This window comes from Oryza sativa, chromosome 1 (assembly GCF_034140825.1).
Source record: "Oryza sativa Japonica Group chromosome 1, ASM3414082v1".
Taxonomy (NCBI): domain Eukaryota; kingdom Viridiplantae; phylum Streptophyta; class Magnoliopsida; order Poales; family Poaceae; genus Oryza; species Oryza sativa.
The window spans coordinates 25,002,948-25,017,398 of record NC_089035.1 but is presented as its reverse complement, the minus strand read 5'-3'; the positions used below and the strand labels follow the sequence as shown (position 1 = coordinate 25,017,398).

Here is a 14,451-nt window from a genome sequence, read left to right as displayed (position 1 = left end):
ATAGTTAATACTCAATTAATTATATGCTAATGACTTATATTATTTTGCGTATCTTTCCAATCTTCCTCATTAGATAGATTATGCATGACGCGGCGTGAGGGAGCTATAGCTCGTGGTCCAGATGTTGGGAGCCAGCCTGCTGTTATTACGGTCATACGACGCCACCACTATGTGTCCAAAATCTATAGGCCGGCGCGCCTTCCCAGGTAGGTACGTTCGCGTACGTACGCGATTTACTCACTCACGTACTGCGCGCAGCAGTGTGCATACTGCGTACCTCTCGATCGATCGATCGATCGATACATCGGTCGGACCACACAAATATGTACAGCATCCGGGAATGATTAAAGACTAGTAGTAGGCTAAGGCTGTCTTTAGATCTTTCCAAAAGTTTTGACGTATCCCATCGGATATACGGACAAACATTTGAAGTATTAAATATAGACTAATAACAAAACAAATTACAGATTCCACCTATAAATTGCAAGACGAATTTATTAAGCCTAATTAATCCGTCATTAGTAAAGTTTTACTATAGCACAACACTGTCAGATCATGCAGCAATTAGACGTTAAAGATTCGTCTCGCATTTACACACAATCTGTGTAATTAGTTTTTTTTCCTATATTTAATATTTCATGCATGTGTCCAAACATTAGATGCGACAGGGTGAAAAATATTGCCAGGGGATCTAAACATGCCCTAAATCAGTTTTACTTTATCCGTCCCATGAAAGACGAACCTAATACCAAATACAACATATCTCAGTACTATCAATCTGAACAGTTAGTTATATTATATTATGAACAATGTTTCTTGTTAGTTTTTATGTTATATTATGAATAATGTTTCTTTTTAGTTTTTATGGGACTCACGGAGTGTTCTATTTGTTCCAAAATACTGTACGAATCTAGAATTGGATGAGACATTTCAACTTTTTCGGATTTGTAGTATAAAAAATATCACATCTGATTCTAGGTTCTTACTACCTCCGTCCCAAAATAAGTGCAGCCATGGTTTTCAGCGCTCAACTTTGACCATTCGTCTTATTTTAATTTTTTTTGAAAAAAATTAAAGACATAAGTCACGAGTAAAGTACTATCCATGTTTTATCATCTTATAACAACAAAAATGCTAATTATAAAAATTTTTTAAATAAAACAAACGATCAAAGTTGGGCGCGGAAACTCATGGCTGCACTTATTTTGGGACGAAAGTAGTATATTGTTGTAGCAGGTACTTATAACAGTTTCAACGTCTCGTCGTGCAGTTGGATCGATCGATCGATCGCATCATGGTCCGGCAGCCAGTGAAGGAGTAGCTAAAAGTAGAGTAGGCGAATGGTGGCGCAACAACAATGCGCTACAGTGGCTAAGCCGTTGAAGTCCGAACGTTGCACAGTGTTTCTCTGTACCCGGGGATCGATCCCATGTATGATTGGCAAGTAGTACTAGTACATATTGGACCAACCATGGTGGCTAGCTCTGTAGGTACGTGCCAACTTATACACATATACATGTATGTATATAGAGGTCGGATCAATAAAAAAAATATTATCTAAAAGACTTGTATGTGTATACGTATACATATACATGTAGCGCATTGGTTCTCACCGAGAAGAAGTAGAAGAAAGATGATGATTCTAAAATTCATTGTTCTCGACCGACAACTGCAGCGTGATCGCTCAATCATGCGTGCACTGCGAGTAACTTTCTTGTGACGAGCGAGCTGGTACTGATGGATTGATGAGCCACCTCCACTGTTCCGCTGCCCAATCATGGCCAGGCCAAAGATCACGGCGAGACAGCCAGTATAAAATATGCATGCACACCTCTTTTTTTCAAGAAGAGAAATCTTCTTGCGAATGGAAATAGACAGTACTACCTAGACACGGTGGCATAATAATATGGGCCTTGTAGTTTGCTGCCCAAACCAAAGTTCTCTTTTTAAGATTATGGTTCAGATGAGGGATTGTGGTCAATGGTTGAGATTAGGAAGCAGATGAGGAAAAATTAAATAAGAAATAGCTGGTTGAAGGGCCTATCCATTTTAGAGGAACTTCAGCACATAGGAATAGAAATACATGCACACTTCAATTCATAGGAATTTTTCCATAAAGTTTGTGTAGATGGAAAATTTCCTTTTGTTTTCTCTTTGTAACTTGTAGGGAAGAAAATTTTTTTTTGGTTTTCCTATATCTACATTCGTATGAACCAAATGACATTCATACGAATTATTCCTTAGGAATCTAAATTCTTTGAAATTCCTCTAAAACAAATAGGCCTCAAATGAGAAAGTAGGCGGTGATACTCTTATATCTCTACTACTTAAAAAATTTAACATGTTTCCGTCGTCCGTCAACATAAAAAAAACAGCGAAAAAACAACTAAAAAAATCCGATTCCCTAGCGAAAAAAAAAGATCCGATTCCCACCTAAAACAGGAAAAAAAGTCCGATACCTGGCGAAAAAAAAGAAACGTAGATGGAAAAAATATATCTGATTCCCACCTAAACGGAAAAAAAATCCGTTTCCTGGCAAAAAAAAAAGAGAAAACAAATGTAGATCCGATTCCCACAACGGGAAAAAAAAGTCCGATTCCTACAAAGCGAAAAACAAAAAAAATCCGCAAAAAATAAAAAAAACCAAAAAACATATAGAAAGGTCAGACTCTATAAGAGAGTGGCAAAAAAAACGTTCGTAAAAAAACGCACGAGGAAAAAATAAAAAGGGCGGAAAAAAGCGCGGCAAAAAAAAGTCTAATTTCTATTCGCAGTTTTAGTAGTCCATATATATCTCTTATCTATCTCTAATTTAATCTAATCTAACTATTTAAAAGAAGTTTCCATCATATATTAAAAAAGAAAAATGTACGAGAAAATAAAAATGGTTTAAAAAATGAAATGTTAGAAAAAAGCGCAAAAGAAAACGCGCTAGAGAAAAAGGTTTCCGTAGTCAAAAAAACATATGAGAAAATATTTCCATCGTCTGAAAAAAAAGAAAAAAAACATACGAGGAAAAAACTGTCAGAAAAAAAGCTAAATTGATGGATGCTTGGTCATATAGGATCATCGATTTTTTCCATCTCCTACACTGCTTTTTGTTTCGTCATCTATTCTCCTGTATTGGAGACCCTGCACATCTCTGTAGGCAATTATCAGACTATTTTTATGAAGAATAGCTACTATTCTTGATAACATATTATATAAAAATAATATTAGAAAATAAACATAATTTAATTGTTATTTAGAGAATAGTGCACAGTTTATGACTCTATTTTATGTAGACTTGACCATGCGAGGCAGTCTAGAATTTGATTGGTTGCAAGAATGAGTTTAAAAGAATATTTTAGATTATATGCATGTTGTCATATGAACAATCCAATTACTTTAAGTAAAGCAAATATGAATAATCCAATTATTTTAGATAAAGCAGACATCGGTAAGGTTGCCATCATCGAGGTTGGGCCATTACATTTAAGATGTTCTAATTTTTTGTTTGTCATCGACATGGTTATACATGTAAAACGTATGTTATCATTAGTTTTTTCACCCGTTACAACACACGGACATGTTTGCTAGTTCTTAAAGAAATTTTAAGCTCTAGATGTTCATACATTTATGTGGAGTACCAAATTTTGGCAGTGTTGTGATCAATGCGCTTGATTTGAAGTCTTGCCATATTTCTATAATATTTGAGTGAAAACTTCCGGAACTACTTTTTTTTAGAGCAGCAATATTTATATATGTATATTCAGGTTGTCACTTACCAAATTTTTTCGTTTCAAATAATTTTATAGGGTTCAAAATGATAGCAAACCAAACAAGATATTCATCCGTTCTCAAACTACGCAATATTAGTATTCTTGGGAAACTAATTCCAAGTAAATCAATGTGTTTTTGGCCCAGCAAGTGCTTATTAGGAGACGAATCCAAACAATTCAAAGTTTAGAATTTGACCAATGACATGACAAAAAGGAATCTTTCATCCCTACCTAAACAAACTTATATATATTTATCTAATGATGAGGTGGTTAATTACAAAGTACTACCACATCGTTTAGAGATCAGCAGAAAACCATTAACCGAGATTCGTTGTACTGCACAAGGAAACACTACACCTATAGTCCTATCCATAGGTACTCCCTTTATCTCACAAAAATAAATCTACGTGAGGATATGATAAAAGATTGTCCAGATTCATTGTCTTACATAAAATCACATTTGCACTAGACTTTTTTTTTATAGAGAAAATCCATGCATATGCATGCGTGTGCGTTGCCTTTACTTTTTTCATCCGTTACCCCCCACCATGAATGTGATCACATGCACGGCACGCCATGATCCATCCATCCATCCGCTTTGCACCCTATCTCGCAGTATTCCCCCGATCAGGAGGCTACCCATGCCGGTTGCTCGCGGCCTATCCCGCCGCGCCTTGCCCTCCCCGGCTACAAGAGCCACCATATCACAATCAATGCGTAGTCGCCTTCGCCTTGCAGTTTGGAGGGGTCGCACGGGCTCGTGTGTAGCAAACGATGCGCCCATCTTTTAGCCACCCCCAGGCTACCGATCGAGCAAGAGGGTAGTGAAAGCAAGTTTAATAATAGTATAGTCAACTACTAGCTCCAATTCATCTATAGCTAATCTAATAACTCATTCATACTATAGTTACATACTACACTATTAATATATGGTCTCATCTGTCATACACACTGCGCTTTAAAGTCCGTGCTATAGCTGGCTACAAATTTGTAGCCCGCTGCTTTTATCTCTTCTCACTTATCTCTTTAAAATATGTCTGCAGCTGGCTTATAGCCTGCTATTGTACCTGCTCTGAGGGTGAGGCCATCATGGGATGGGAGGACACATAGGGCATGATGGAGATGGGAGCACGCCGGCCGGATGGATGTTGACCCCGAGCATGCATATGGTTGGATGGAGCGACCGTCACAGTGGAGTTTGAAGGCCAGCCAGCCAGCTCCCAGCTGCTCGCTAAGTCGCTAGTGTGTGTGCATTCTGATGTGGCTGAAATGTTTCACATGGTTCATCGATGGACGGATGCTCCGTGATATCAAGTCCATGGACCAAGTAAAAACATAATGGTTGGCTACAGTCGGGTATAGCTCCTGTTTGGGGATCTTCTACTTCTGGTAGATGCAACAACTCAAAATCTCAGGCTCTCCCAAACAATTCAGATCATAACTCTTGATTCTCCAACTCAATAGTTATTACAGGAACTATGGCTTGTTCGATTTGGAGGAAAACCAAAGGATTTGAATTCATAAGGATTAATCTCTATGTGTAGAAAACCAAAGAAAATCCTCCCCTTTGTCCCTTGAAAAAAAAGGAGAAAATATCCCCTTCCAACAAGTTGTAAAAGAGAGAACAAAATTTTCCATCCATTCAAATCTCTTGGAAAATTCCTATGGATTAAAGTGTACATGCATTTCTATTCCTCCATTTATCATGTTCCTATGAGTTAAAATTCCACCAAACCGAATAAGCCCTTAGAAAATAAACTAGTACCCAGAATTCTAAATTCTCATCTAGTTGTATATTTATTAACTACTTAAAATCTCTAGCTTCCAAAACAAAGCTAGTCTGTCTACACGAGAAGAGTGTTTTAGCACTAACATGGGCACTTGACACCAAGAAGAATAAGCTATGGAAAACTAATGGTCAAGGTGGTGACCTGACCCAAAAAAAAGAAATGCACGTTCACCCTCAACAACTTTAATCACAATTCACAGAAGACACGGGTTTCTATCGACAACGGTTACTGTTGTGTTGATGGGCCTATACTTCTGGACTACACAACATGGGGCCTTCACAGAATAAATGAATTACATGTAGGGGAGGGGAGTATCTGAGTAAATCGCCTTGGGTCCATTTGCACGAGGCCCATTAAACCTGGTGGAGTGGTGGCACATTCTGGGCATTCAAAACATCCCAACAAACATGTTGACTGTATTCATGAACTCTACAATCTACAGCCGTCTGAACAAATATATTATACACAAATAGAATTTCTCCTGTTTCGCCTGTCCAACTAGGACCAAGTGTGGAAGAAGACATCCTGACTCCTGAGAAAGGGAACATTCTGTAACCTCTGGAAGGCTCTGAAGCAGCTTCATTTGGGGGCCTCAGTCTCAGACCATCCAGTTTGCAAAACTGACATGTAAATACACTACTGCCGCAAGCAGGTTGGGAAGAAAAAAGGCATGATGCTCACCATATAGGAACTTCAACATTTGCAAAACGAAGATAGAGGGCCCTCAATTGCTACAGTAAATCTAGAATAGGTGGCTGCTCTGATGAAACATTGGAATGAGGAGTACGTGATGCTCGTGAAAGTGCCGATTGCCCTTGATTTCTACCACGCCCTCTTCCAACAGAAGCAGATGGAGGAGGAGCAAGCCTGGGTGGACCCTGTGTTGTGCTGCTTGACAATGACCCTGTACTCCGTCCTCCAATTGGATTTCCAAATCCAAGAGCTGAGTTGCCCTGATTCAAGTAATTGCCTGTTGAGTTCACGGCCATTAAATTAGTAGTGTTCGGTTTCGCTGACCAGCTCATTTGGTTGGTTTTCATTTGTCCCAGAGAACCACTGTTGCCACTGAACCCAATATTTCCTGTACTTAGTCCAGAAATACTTTGGCTTGTGCTTGACAGGTGTCCAACAGCTAAAATGCTGGCACCACTGCTTGCTTTTGGGGGCCAGTCGGCAAAAGGATCAATATCAGCAAGACCATCACTAGATAGCCCTCCAGATTTACTTTGCTCACTAACAGATAATGGTGCATTAAAGTCAGACGATGTGTTTTTTCTAGGAGGCCACTCAATGTCAACAGGAACACATGAACCAGAAGTTTGGGGTCCAGAGCTTGGTGCAAGAGATTGCAGTGATGGAAGTGATGGTGCAGGCGAAATTGTAGCTGGTGTCACTTGCGGGATTGCAGATGATGGCTTAGGTTGTTGAGTACTGAAATCAAAAGGAAGTGCCGAGGGTTGCTTTGTTTGAGTGCTGAAATCAAAAGGGTCTGATGGTTGCTTCATCCGTGCATTGGAATCAGATGACTGTGATGGAGTGCTTGCTTTCTTAGTAGGGCCCCAGTCCTCATCCCATGCAGCACCCTTTGCAGTTTGTATCTGTTCAGTTTGTCCCACACCTCGTGACAATGGCTCAGAATGAATCCCATTAGCCAATGAGGGTGATACTTTTACCTCTGTATTCCCATTATCTGTAACAGTCACACCACGCTTCTCCTCAATCTTGCTGTAGAAGTAGGCACTAATTTAGTTGGCATATTGATTAACGCATCGCAAGTGTGGTGGGACAAAAGGTACCTTGTGATATCCTTGACAAATAGTATGTACTTAGCAAATTGCTGTACATTCAGTTGATGTGCTGTGAGCAGTGGGAAGACGAGAGGAATCACGTACTCCGCAGCAAACTCAACACCACACTGGATCATTGGCAAATGAGTAAAATAAGATATCTTTTACAAGGAAAAATCAATTGGCATAAAAAATAATTGTTCATGATTTAGCAATACTGAAACAAACTATATCAAGAACAAACCTGTTTAAAAATTGCATTAGCCACTCCAAGGGTGCACATAAGTGTTGGTGCGGTGTGGTCAACAGCTGTACAACGCCGAAGAGTTTGCAAGATCTCCAGTATGCCTTCTTTATCCAAAGATGGAACAAGATCCCCTAAACAGCGCAAGGCATTTACACGCACCTATATTTTCAAGTCACAATTCAAAATCAAGATCAGAACAAAGAAACATAAAACACAAAATAATATAAGGTACAGAAGGCTGCCTTCCTGGTAATTAGGCGGGATTATAATAGGGGGTGATAAAATACAGAAGAATTATATAATAGCACTATAGTGACACTAACATCTAAGATCTTAACACTCTTGATCAATAACAAGCTATAGGATGGAGTAGCTACATAGAAAAACCATACACTCAACATCTCATGGCTCTTATATTTCTGTTTATTTATTTTATGTGCAAACGAGACAGGAGTTTTCCCTTTTAATTATTCTTTTTTAAAAAAAAAGTTGTTTCATCATACATGCTATTTGTGTGTTTTAATGTGTATTAATATGGTACAATCTGACACATAAAGTACCCAAATTATAAAACTAAAACATGTATTATGCATACCGCAGCAACTGTAGTCTTTAAGGCTAATCCATGTACGCGTGGCAGAACAGACTGTTTCAGTAGCTGCAAGAAGAAATCACTGAGTGAGTACAAAAATGGTTCATGTGGAATTGTTGATTCTTTTGTCATTGTGAAGTTAATTTGTCAAGTGAGCCCTTACTCAACGAGAGGCAAAGATAGTGGCTTTCTCAATTGTGATGGAGAAAATGAAGCTACAGTATATAGTTTATCCTCATTTTAAGAATATATTTCAATGCTAACCTTCACGTCAAGCTGACGAGACAATGGCACTGTCCGTCGCAGTACTTCTTCCTGTAGTCGGGGATCAGTGTCATCATAAGCCCGTACCAGCATAGGAAGGACATGTGATATCAAATGCTCTTGTGTGGCCTGAAAAGAGAAGCATGGTAAAGAAATTGATTAGGTCATCTGGCCATGGAAAATTCCAGTAATTACAACTATTGTGTTGGTACCATTGTGAATTTAGATTATAATTGCATTTACTATAGAGATAAAAAGAGCAAAAACAAAAACAATGAATCAGTGCAGTATTTATAAAAGTAACTTAGTTACCTTGTGAATAATAAGATCCGCATGCTTCACGAGCAAAAGAAGTGTTTCACCTGACGCTGAAGTAAATACCGGAACAAGGGCCGGCAGTGTTGAAAGCTCAAAATCACCTTTGTCCTGCCAGAGAGCAGAGAACAAATTTTCAGAAAAAAAAATTATAGCATTTGCATCATAAAGAAACATTACCATATAACATAGCTTTAAATGTATTTCACTTTACAAACTCTATGAACTCACGAAATTGAAGCATAACAAACAAATAACAATGTTCGAGTGTTAGTACTGTGGATGACTCTGTGTTGCAGCAAGAATGATACAACCACATTAAATTGGACTTACTCCAGTCAAAAGCAAGTTCAGATGAAAAACAGTCAAATAAAATATGATACTTCACATTATGCAAAGTGGTATTACAGAACCATGGTATCATCCCATTAGTTAACAATCAGTGAGATAAGTTCTTACTATCATTGAACAAAGAATATAATTCATAAAATATTTAAGAAAAAGGTATTCGTAAAACACAAGGAACATGACCTGAGATTCCGCTATTGTTAGAACCATGGGCAAAATCATTGGCTGCATGACCATGTTGCGTAACTCAGCACAGAGAGGTGGAAGAACCTGGTTGCAAACAGAGTCAGCTTACAGATAGTCAATATATTAAGTAACATTGTGAATCAGCATTTTTTTTCCTTCCGATAGAAAGAATTCGCATGCACACATATGCAAACATAAGTAAGTTGCGCAAATTCAATACATTAATAGAAAATCCAAGAAATGCCATTGACAAGCACTCAATTTCAAGAAATGTCATCAAGTACAAGTTCCATGAAATGCCATCATACAAGCAACTTTGTCCCAAAAATGCCATTGCCGTTAGGGTTCCATTAGCAGCCCTCCGTTAAGTGCTAAGGATGAACAGTGCACTTAACGGCGCGGGATTGGGGGAACCCTAACAGCGATGGTATTTCTGAGATAAAATCGTTTGTACGATGGCATTTTATGGAACTCGCACTCATTGATGGAATTTCTTGGATTTGGGTGTTTGTCAATGGCATTTCTTGGATTTTTCTCATTGATTCATTGAATCAAAACTGTAGATAAGGACAAAAAAGGAAAGTGATAATGCTAATAGAAGGATCAACAAAAGTGATTCCTCTCTAAAAGCAAACAGGAGGCGTGATTCACCTATGTAATAAAGGAATGGAAGTTAGAACATTGAGGTGTGTATATGTTATCTTTTTATTTTCAATATTACAACCAATAGTTCTCAGTGTCTCAACATTTTTTTTTTTGGCAAAATAACTAGAACACACTGAAATTTTGCTATGTGATCTTGATAAGCTCAATAGCACAAAGAATTGGGCAATGATATTGAATTGAAAATTTAAGATGGACTTCCTGTTAATTTTATGAGTATAGTATAGCTGTCGATGCAAAAATACTTATCAGACAACTGGGAATAAGTAACATGGAATAATTAGATAATTAGCAGGTTCTAACATCTTCTATGAAGCAGCACACAAACCAAGAAAATGTGGCCATAATTTCATAAGACCACACTTGATATGAAAAGTGGAGATAATGGATTGCTCATACTTTATACCGAAGAACTCGGGAATCGAAGTCCTTCCACATATCCGATAATGCCTTCAGAAACTCCGTCTTCTGCATATTGTCTCTCTCCTGAAGACGATATTGGATCAAGATTATAACCATTTCTAGGTAACAAATTAGTATGTTGTCTGTTTAGACAAACAACAGTCAAGCAGATAAAGCTCCTAGTTCTGTCTTCCCACGTACAATTGAAACTTAAGCCAGGCAAACGAGATTCTCAGATAGAAAATAAGCAAGCTATGATATGCATATATATGAAACAAGCAACTAACTTATCTGTGAAAAGAAACTGGAGTAATAGACACATACAAGCAAATGGTCAAGGAAACGAAGAGCACGCAACCGCGTATCATTCCGGAAGAAGGAAGAGCCTATCAGACAGAAGGTGCAACATTTCAAAAGAATTTCATGTAAGTATAGGTAACCTGGTGATCTCCAATCAAATAGAACATCCAAAAACTCCATTCTGGAAGATCTTATGCCCAAGATAAAGAAATGATAAGTGATAATTTACCTGTGAACGCCATAGCACTAGGGCGTGATGCTACATCAACTGATAGCATCCTTTGCAAATCCACCACTAAATCAGCAGGAATATTAGAAAAGGCTTCACTTGTTAAATACGTCAAGGAATTCATATACTGCAAAACAAAATGAAACATCAACACATCTTTAAAAATGCTAACATTGCAGCAGATGCAACCTTAATTCCTTAACAGATGGTTTGTTTGCATACCAAAGGGAAACTACATACATGTACCAACAGCAGTTCAGAGATCAGGTAATTAAAATTCAAAAAAAAAAGCATTAAGAATAGGTAAAATGTCAAAATCCAGATTCAAGACATACCATTTTCACATTGTTATGGCAATCCAGAAGTGGTCTACGAGCAACCAGGTGATAAGCTAGACATCCAAAACTAAATATGTCACAAGCCGAGCCAACTTTAGAATCTCCACTTCGGACCAATTCTGGTGCAGTATAATTCAGAGATGGTTGAAGAGGTAAAGCTGTATCCTCAACATCATAGTCCTTTAGAGGGACCAAACAGACAAATAGATTATGATTCAAATTGTGAAAATGACACAATGATGGGTATTAGAAAGCAGGTTCCACAAACAGCTAATTACATTGACAAACAGTGTTAGCAAAAATAATTACAGGGGAAGCCAAGTTGTAAATAATGTTTACTTGTTCACTGCTAAGTACTTAAGTAGGAAATGATTTGTGCCATTATAAAGAAAAGCACTTCCATTGAATGTGGAAATAACTCAGATAACAGTAGCTGTACATGCTTGATGAGTTAAACAAAAAAGAGCAAGAAGAATTATGTGCTTTATCATGGAGTGCAATCAGGTCAGCTAAGAGAATCTTTATCAATTATAGTAGAAATATTTATGCTATTGCTCCAATTAGTTAGTGTATCCAAAATGGTAAAACAAATACACAGCTTAAAAGCTATCACATAATGCACAACTAAGCATAAATTACTTACTAACCGAATAGTGGAATTGCTGTGTTGATGTCAAACTGCCTGTGGCTTGGTCAACAGAAAGAGCAAAACCAAACCCACCAAGTTTCCAAGATCCATTCAAAGTTATAAAGACCGTCTGCAAAAGAAATCAAATTATTACAACGACAGAACATAAGACTTGCAGATGAAGACCAAATAGGCTAAATGCATTATGCAAGAGCAGGGGAAATCACAGATTCAAAAATTAACTAGTATATGCATGATCATTGGCAGGCAGTGTTAGATTATGTGTTCCCGCAACACCAGTTCGTGCAGCAGATTCTTTTGAACTCATTTCATGCATAGTTAAGTGCGCAAAAAACAGCATGATAAAATTGAGCGGCTAGCCTAGATCACAGCATGATATGAATGGACTTGGCTAAGCATTCATCAGAGACAACTCCAAGGCAAAGAACATTATATTGTTGTACTAGAAAACTTGAGAAACTAACTAAAGTAAATAAAACAGGTAAAATGAAAAAGGATTCTAACAGATTTATGACAAAGCACATCCATAACATGAAACATTCGTGCAGAAACTATGAGTTGAAGAATGTGCTGCATTCAACCTCGGGTGATATAGCTCGATGGGCAAGATGGGCATTGTTATGAAGAAAGTCTAGTGTCTCTGAGACTTGTAGCAACCCGTGTTTAACCTCCAGTAGCCCCATTTCCTGAAACATAACAATAAACAAGCAAATCTCAGTACAGCTGAAACACATCGTCATGCTTTATAGAACCCACGGCACTTTTTGTAAATGAATGTATTCTAAGTACCACGTAACAATTTATATGCCTTCCCAGGAAACTTGGCAGATTTCAGACAGATTGATTGCATTAGAAAGTTAACTGCAAAGAAAGCTCGCTGCAAATGTTTATAAGTACCAATGATCCCATTTAATGAATTTTCTGGATATGGCACTGCAAAGTGTTGCATACAAAAGACAAAGCCTTATGTCAATTTTCAGCTCAAATTATGTTCTAACGCACAAATCTAGATAATGTTACTAAATATATCCCAACTCACAAATGGTACAGTTGCCAGTTTACCACTGTCAGTAACACTAATCACTTCAACATGTTAATTAGAAGGAACTTTTGAGCTAGCAAACATCCCATGCCCAAAATAAACCAAATCACAGATCTTGTGGACTCTAGAGCGGCTAATTACTAGCAATCGCCAAAGTGGACATCTAGGCACACGGAAACCTAACAAAAAATAAGCGAGGCAGCATCGCTCCGTACCATGCCCTTGAGCTCCTTGGGCACCTTGCCGACGTTGTCGAGGCAGCCGAGCGCGTTGGCGACGGACGCGAACACCGGCTCGGTGGCCATGGCCATGGCGGCCTTGGTCTCGTCCAGCGCCTGGACGACGTGGAGCACCCCGGGGTGCCGGAGGCGCACGAGCCGCGCGGCGTCGGCGCGGGCGAGGTCGAGGAAGGCGTCCTCGGCGGCCTTGGTGAGCCCCGCCCGCGCCCGCGCCTCGGCGAGCGCCCGCTTGTCGAGCACCCAGACGGAGACCACCGGGTAGGGCGCGGACGGCGCCCCCTCCCGCGGCCGCGCCGTGTAGATCCGCCATGCGAGGCCGGGGCCCCCCGACCCGGCCTGCTCGAGCAGCTCGAAGTCCTGCAGCGGCCGCGGCCCCGTCACCTCCTGCACCGTCGTCGTCACCGTCTTCTCGATCACCGCCGACGCCTTCGCCAGCGCCTGCGTCAGCGTCTTCATGTTCAGCGCCATCTCCCCCCTTCCCCCTCCGCCTCCGCCTCCGCCGCCGCCGCAGCCGCCGCCGGCGAGATCTGGGAGCCCCCCGCTGCTTACGTCGGCGGAGGAGGGGTCCTTCGATCGGTCGGTCGGTGGCTGCGTGTGTTTGGTGATTTTTACGGGTTTTTGTTTCTTAATTTTTCCACCTAATTTTCATGATTTTTTTTCTCTCATTCTCGCGTGACTCCGAGACAGCGAGGAGGATGCTTCGTGGCGAAAGGGTTGGATTGGGGAAATTTTGGTTCGATCTGGGCCGTCCGTTCTGTCTGGCGGATGGGATGGACGGGTAGGATTCGTCGATTCGGTGGGGAACGGGAGGAAGTTGGTGGGGTGCGTTAACGCTTTCGCTAATCACGTTCCGATTCAGTCAACGGATTTTTTTAAGGGGGTAATTGCGAAATTAACAACACGGTTTTTGTGCTGTATAACCTGTGTTACCTTCAGGTATACGGTTGCCAGTACAGCGAGAAGGCGGATAATGGTAGTACGGACCTGTTTGGTATAGGAGTTAGGTCTAATGTGGAGTTGTGGAGCTGCCTAAATCCAGCTCCACAACTCTAGTTTATTTCGTGAGATAGCTCAACCCAGCTCCACTCCCAGTTTTGGTGGAGTTGAAACTATTTGGCTGAGCTCCAACTCCAGGAGGGTTGGAGCTGAAGCTGTGTCAAACAGGTCCTACGTAAACCTTTTCTGAAGGCGTAAAACACTAGCTCAGCTTAGACGTTTAGAACTTGATTCGCGGAGTGGTGGTGTTTTTAAAAGCCTTGTTAGAGGGTGTAATTAACTCATTAAACACCCAAGTTTAAG

The 14,451-nt window shown here is 39.9% G+C and overlaps 1 protein-coding gene across 1 annotated transcript; it reads right to left on the bottom strand.

The window, feature by feature from the left end:
* Nucleotides 1-5,673: 5,673 nt before the first annotated feature.
* On the bottom strand, nt 5,674-13,744 carry LOC4326650 (SCY1-like protein 2 A). Its single transcript, XM_015765610.3, has 14 exons — nt 13,129-13,744; nt 12,453-12,557; nt 11,870-11,980; nt 11,220-11,402; nt 10,885-11,011; nt 10,680-10,741; nt 10,353-10,439; nt 9,288-9,374; nt 8,754-8,867; nt 8,442-8,570; nt 8,181-8,243; nt 7,583-7,744; nt 7,348-7,466; nt 5,674-7,276 (listed from the first exon to the last, which is right to left on the bottom strand). The coding sequence occupies exons 1-14, from the start codon at nt 13,618-13,620 to the stop codon at nt 6,283-6,285; spliced, it is 2,835 nt and encodes a 944-aa protein (XP_015621096.1). The 5' UTR covers nt 13,621-13,744; the 3' UTR covers nt 5,674-6,282.
* Between the last annotated feature and the right edge of the window lie 707 nt (nt 13,745-14,451).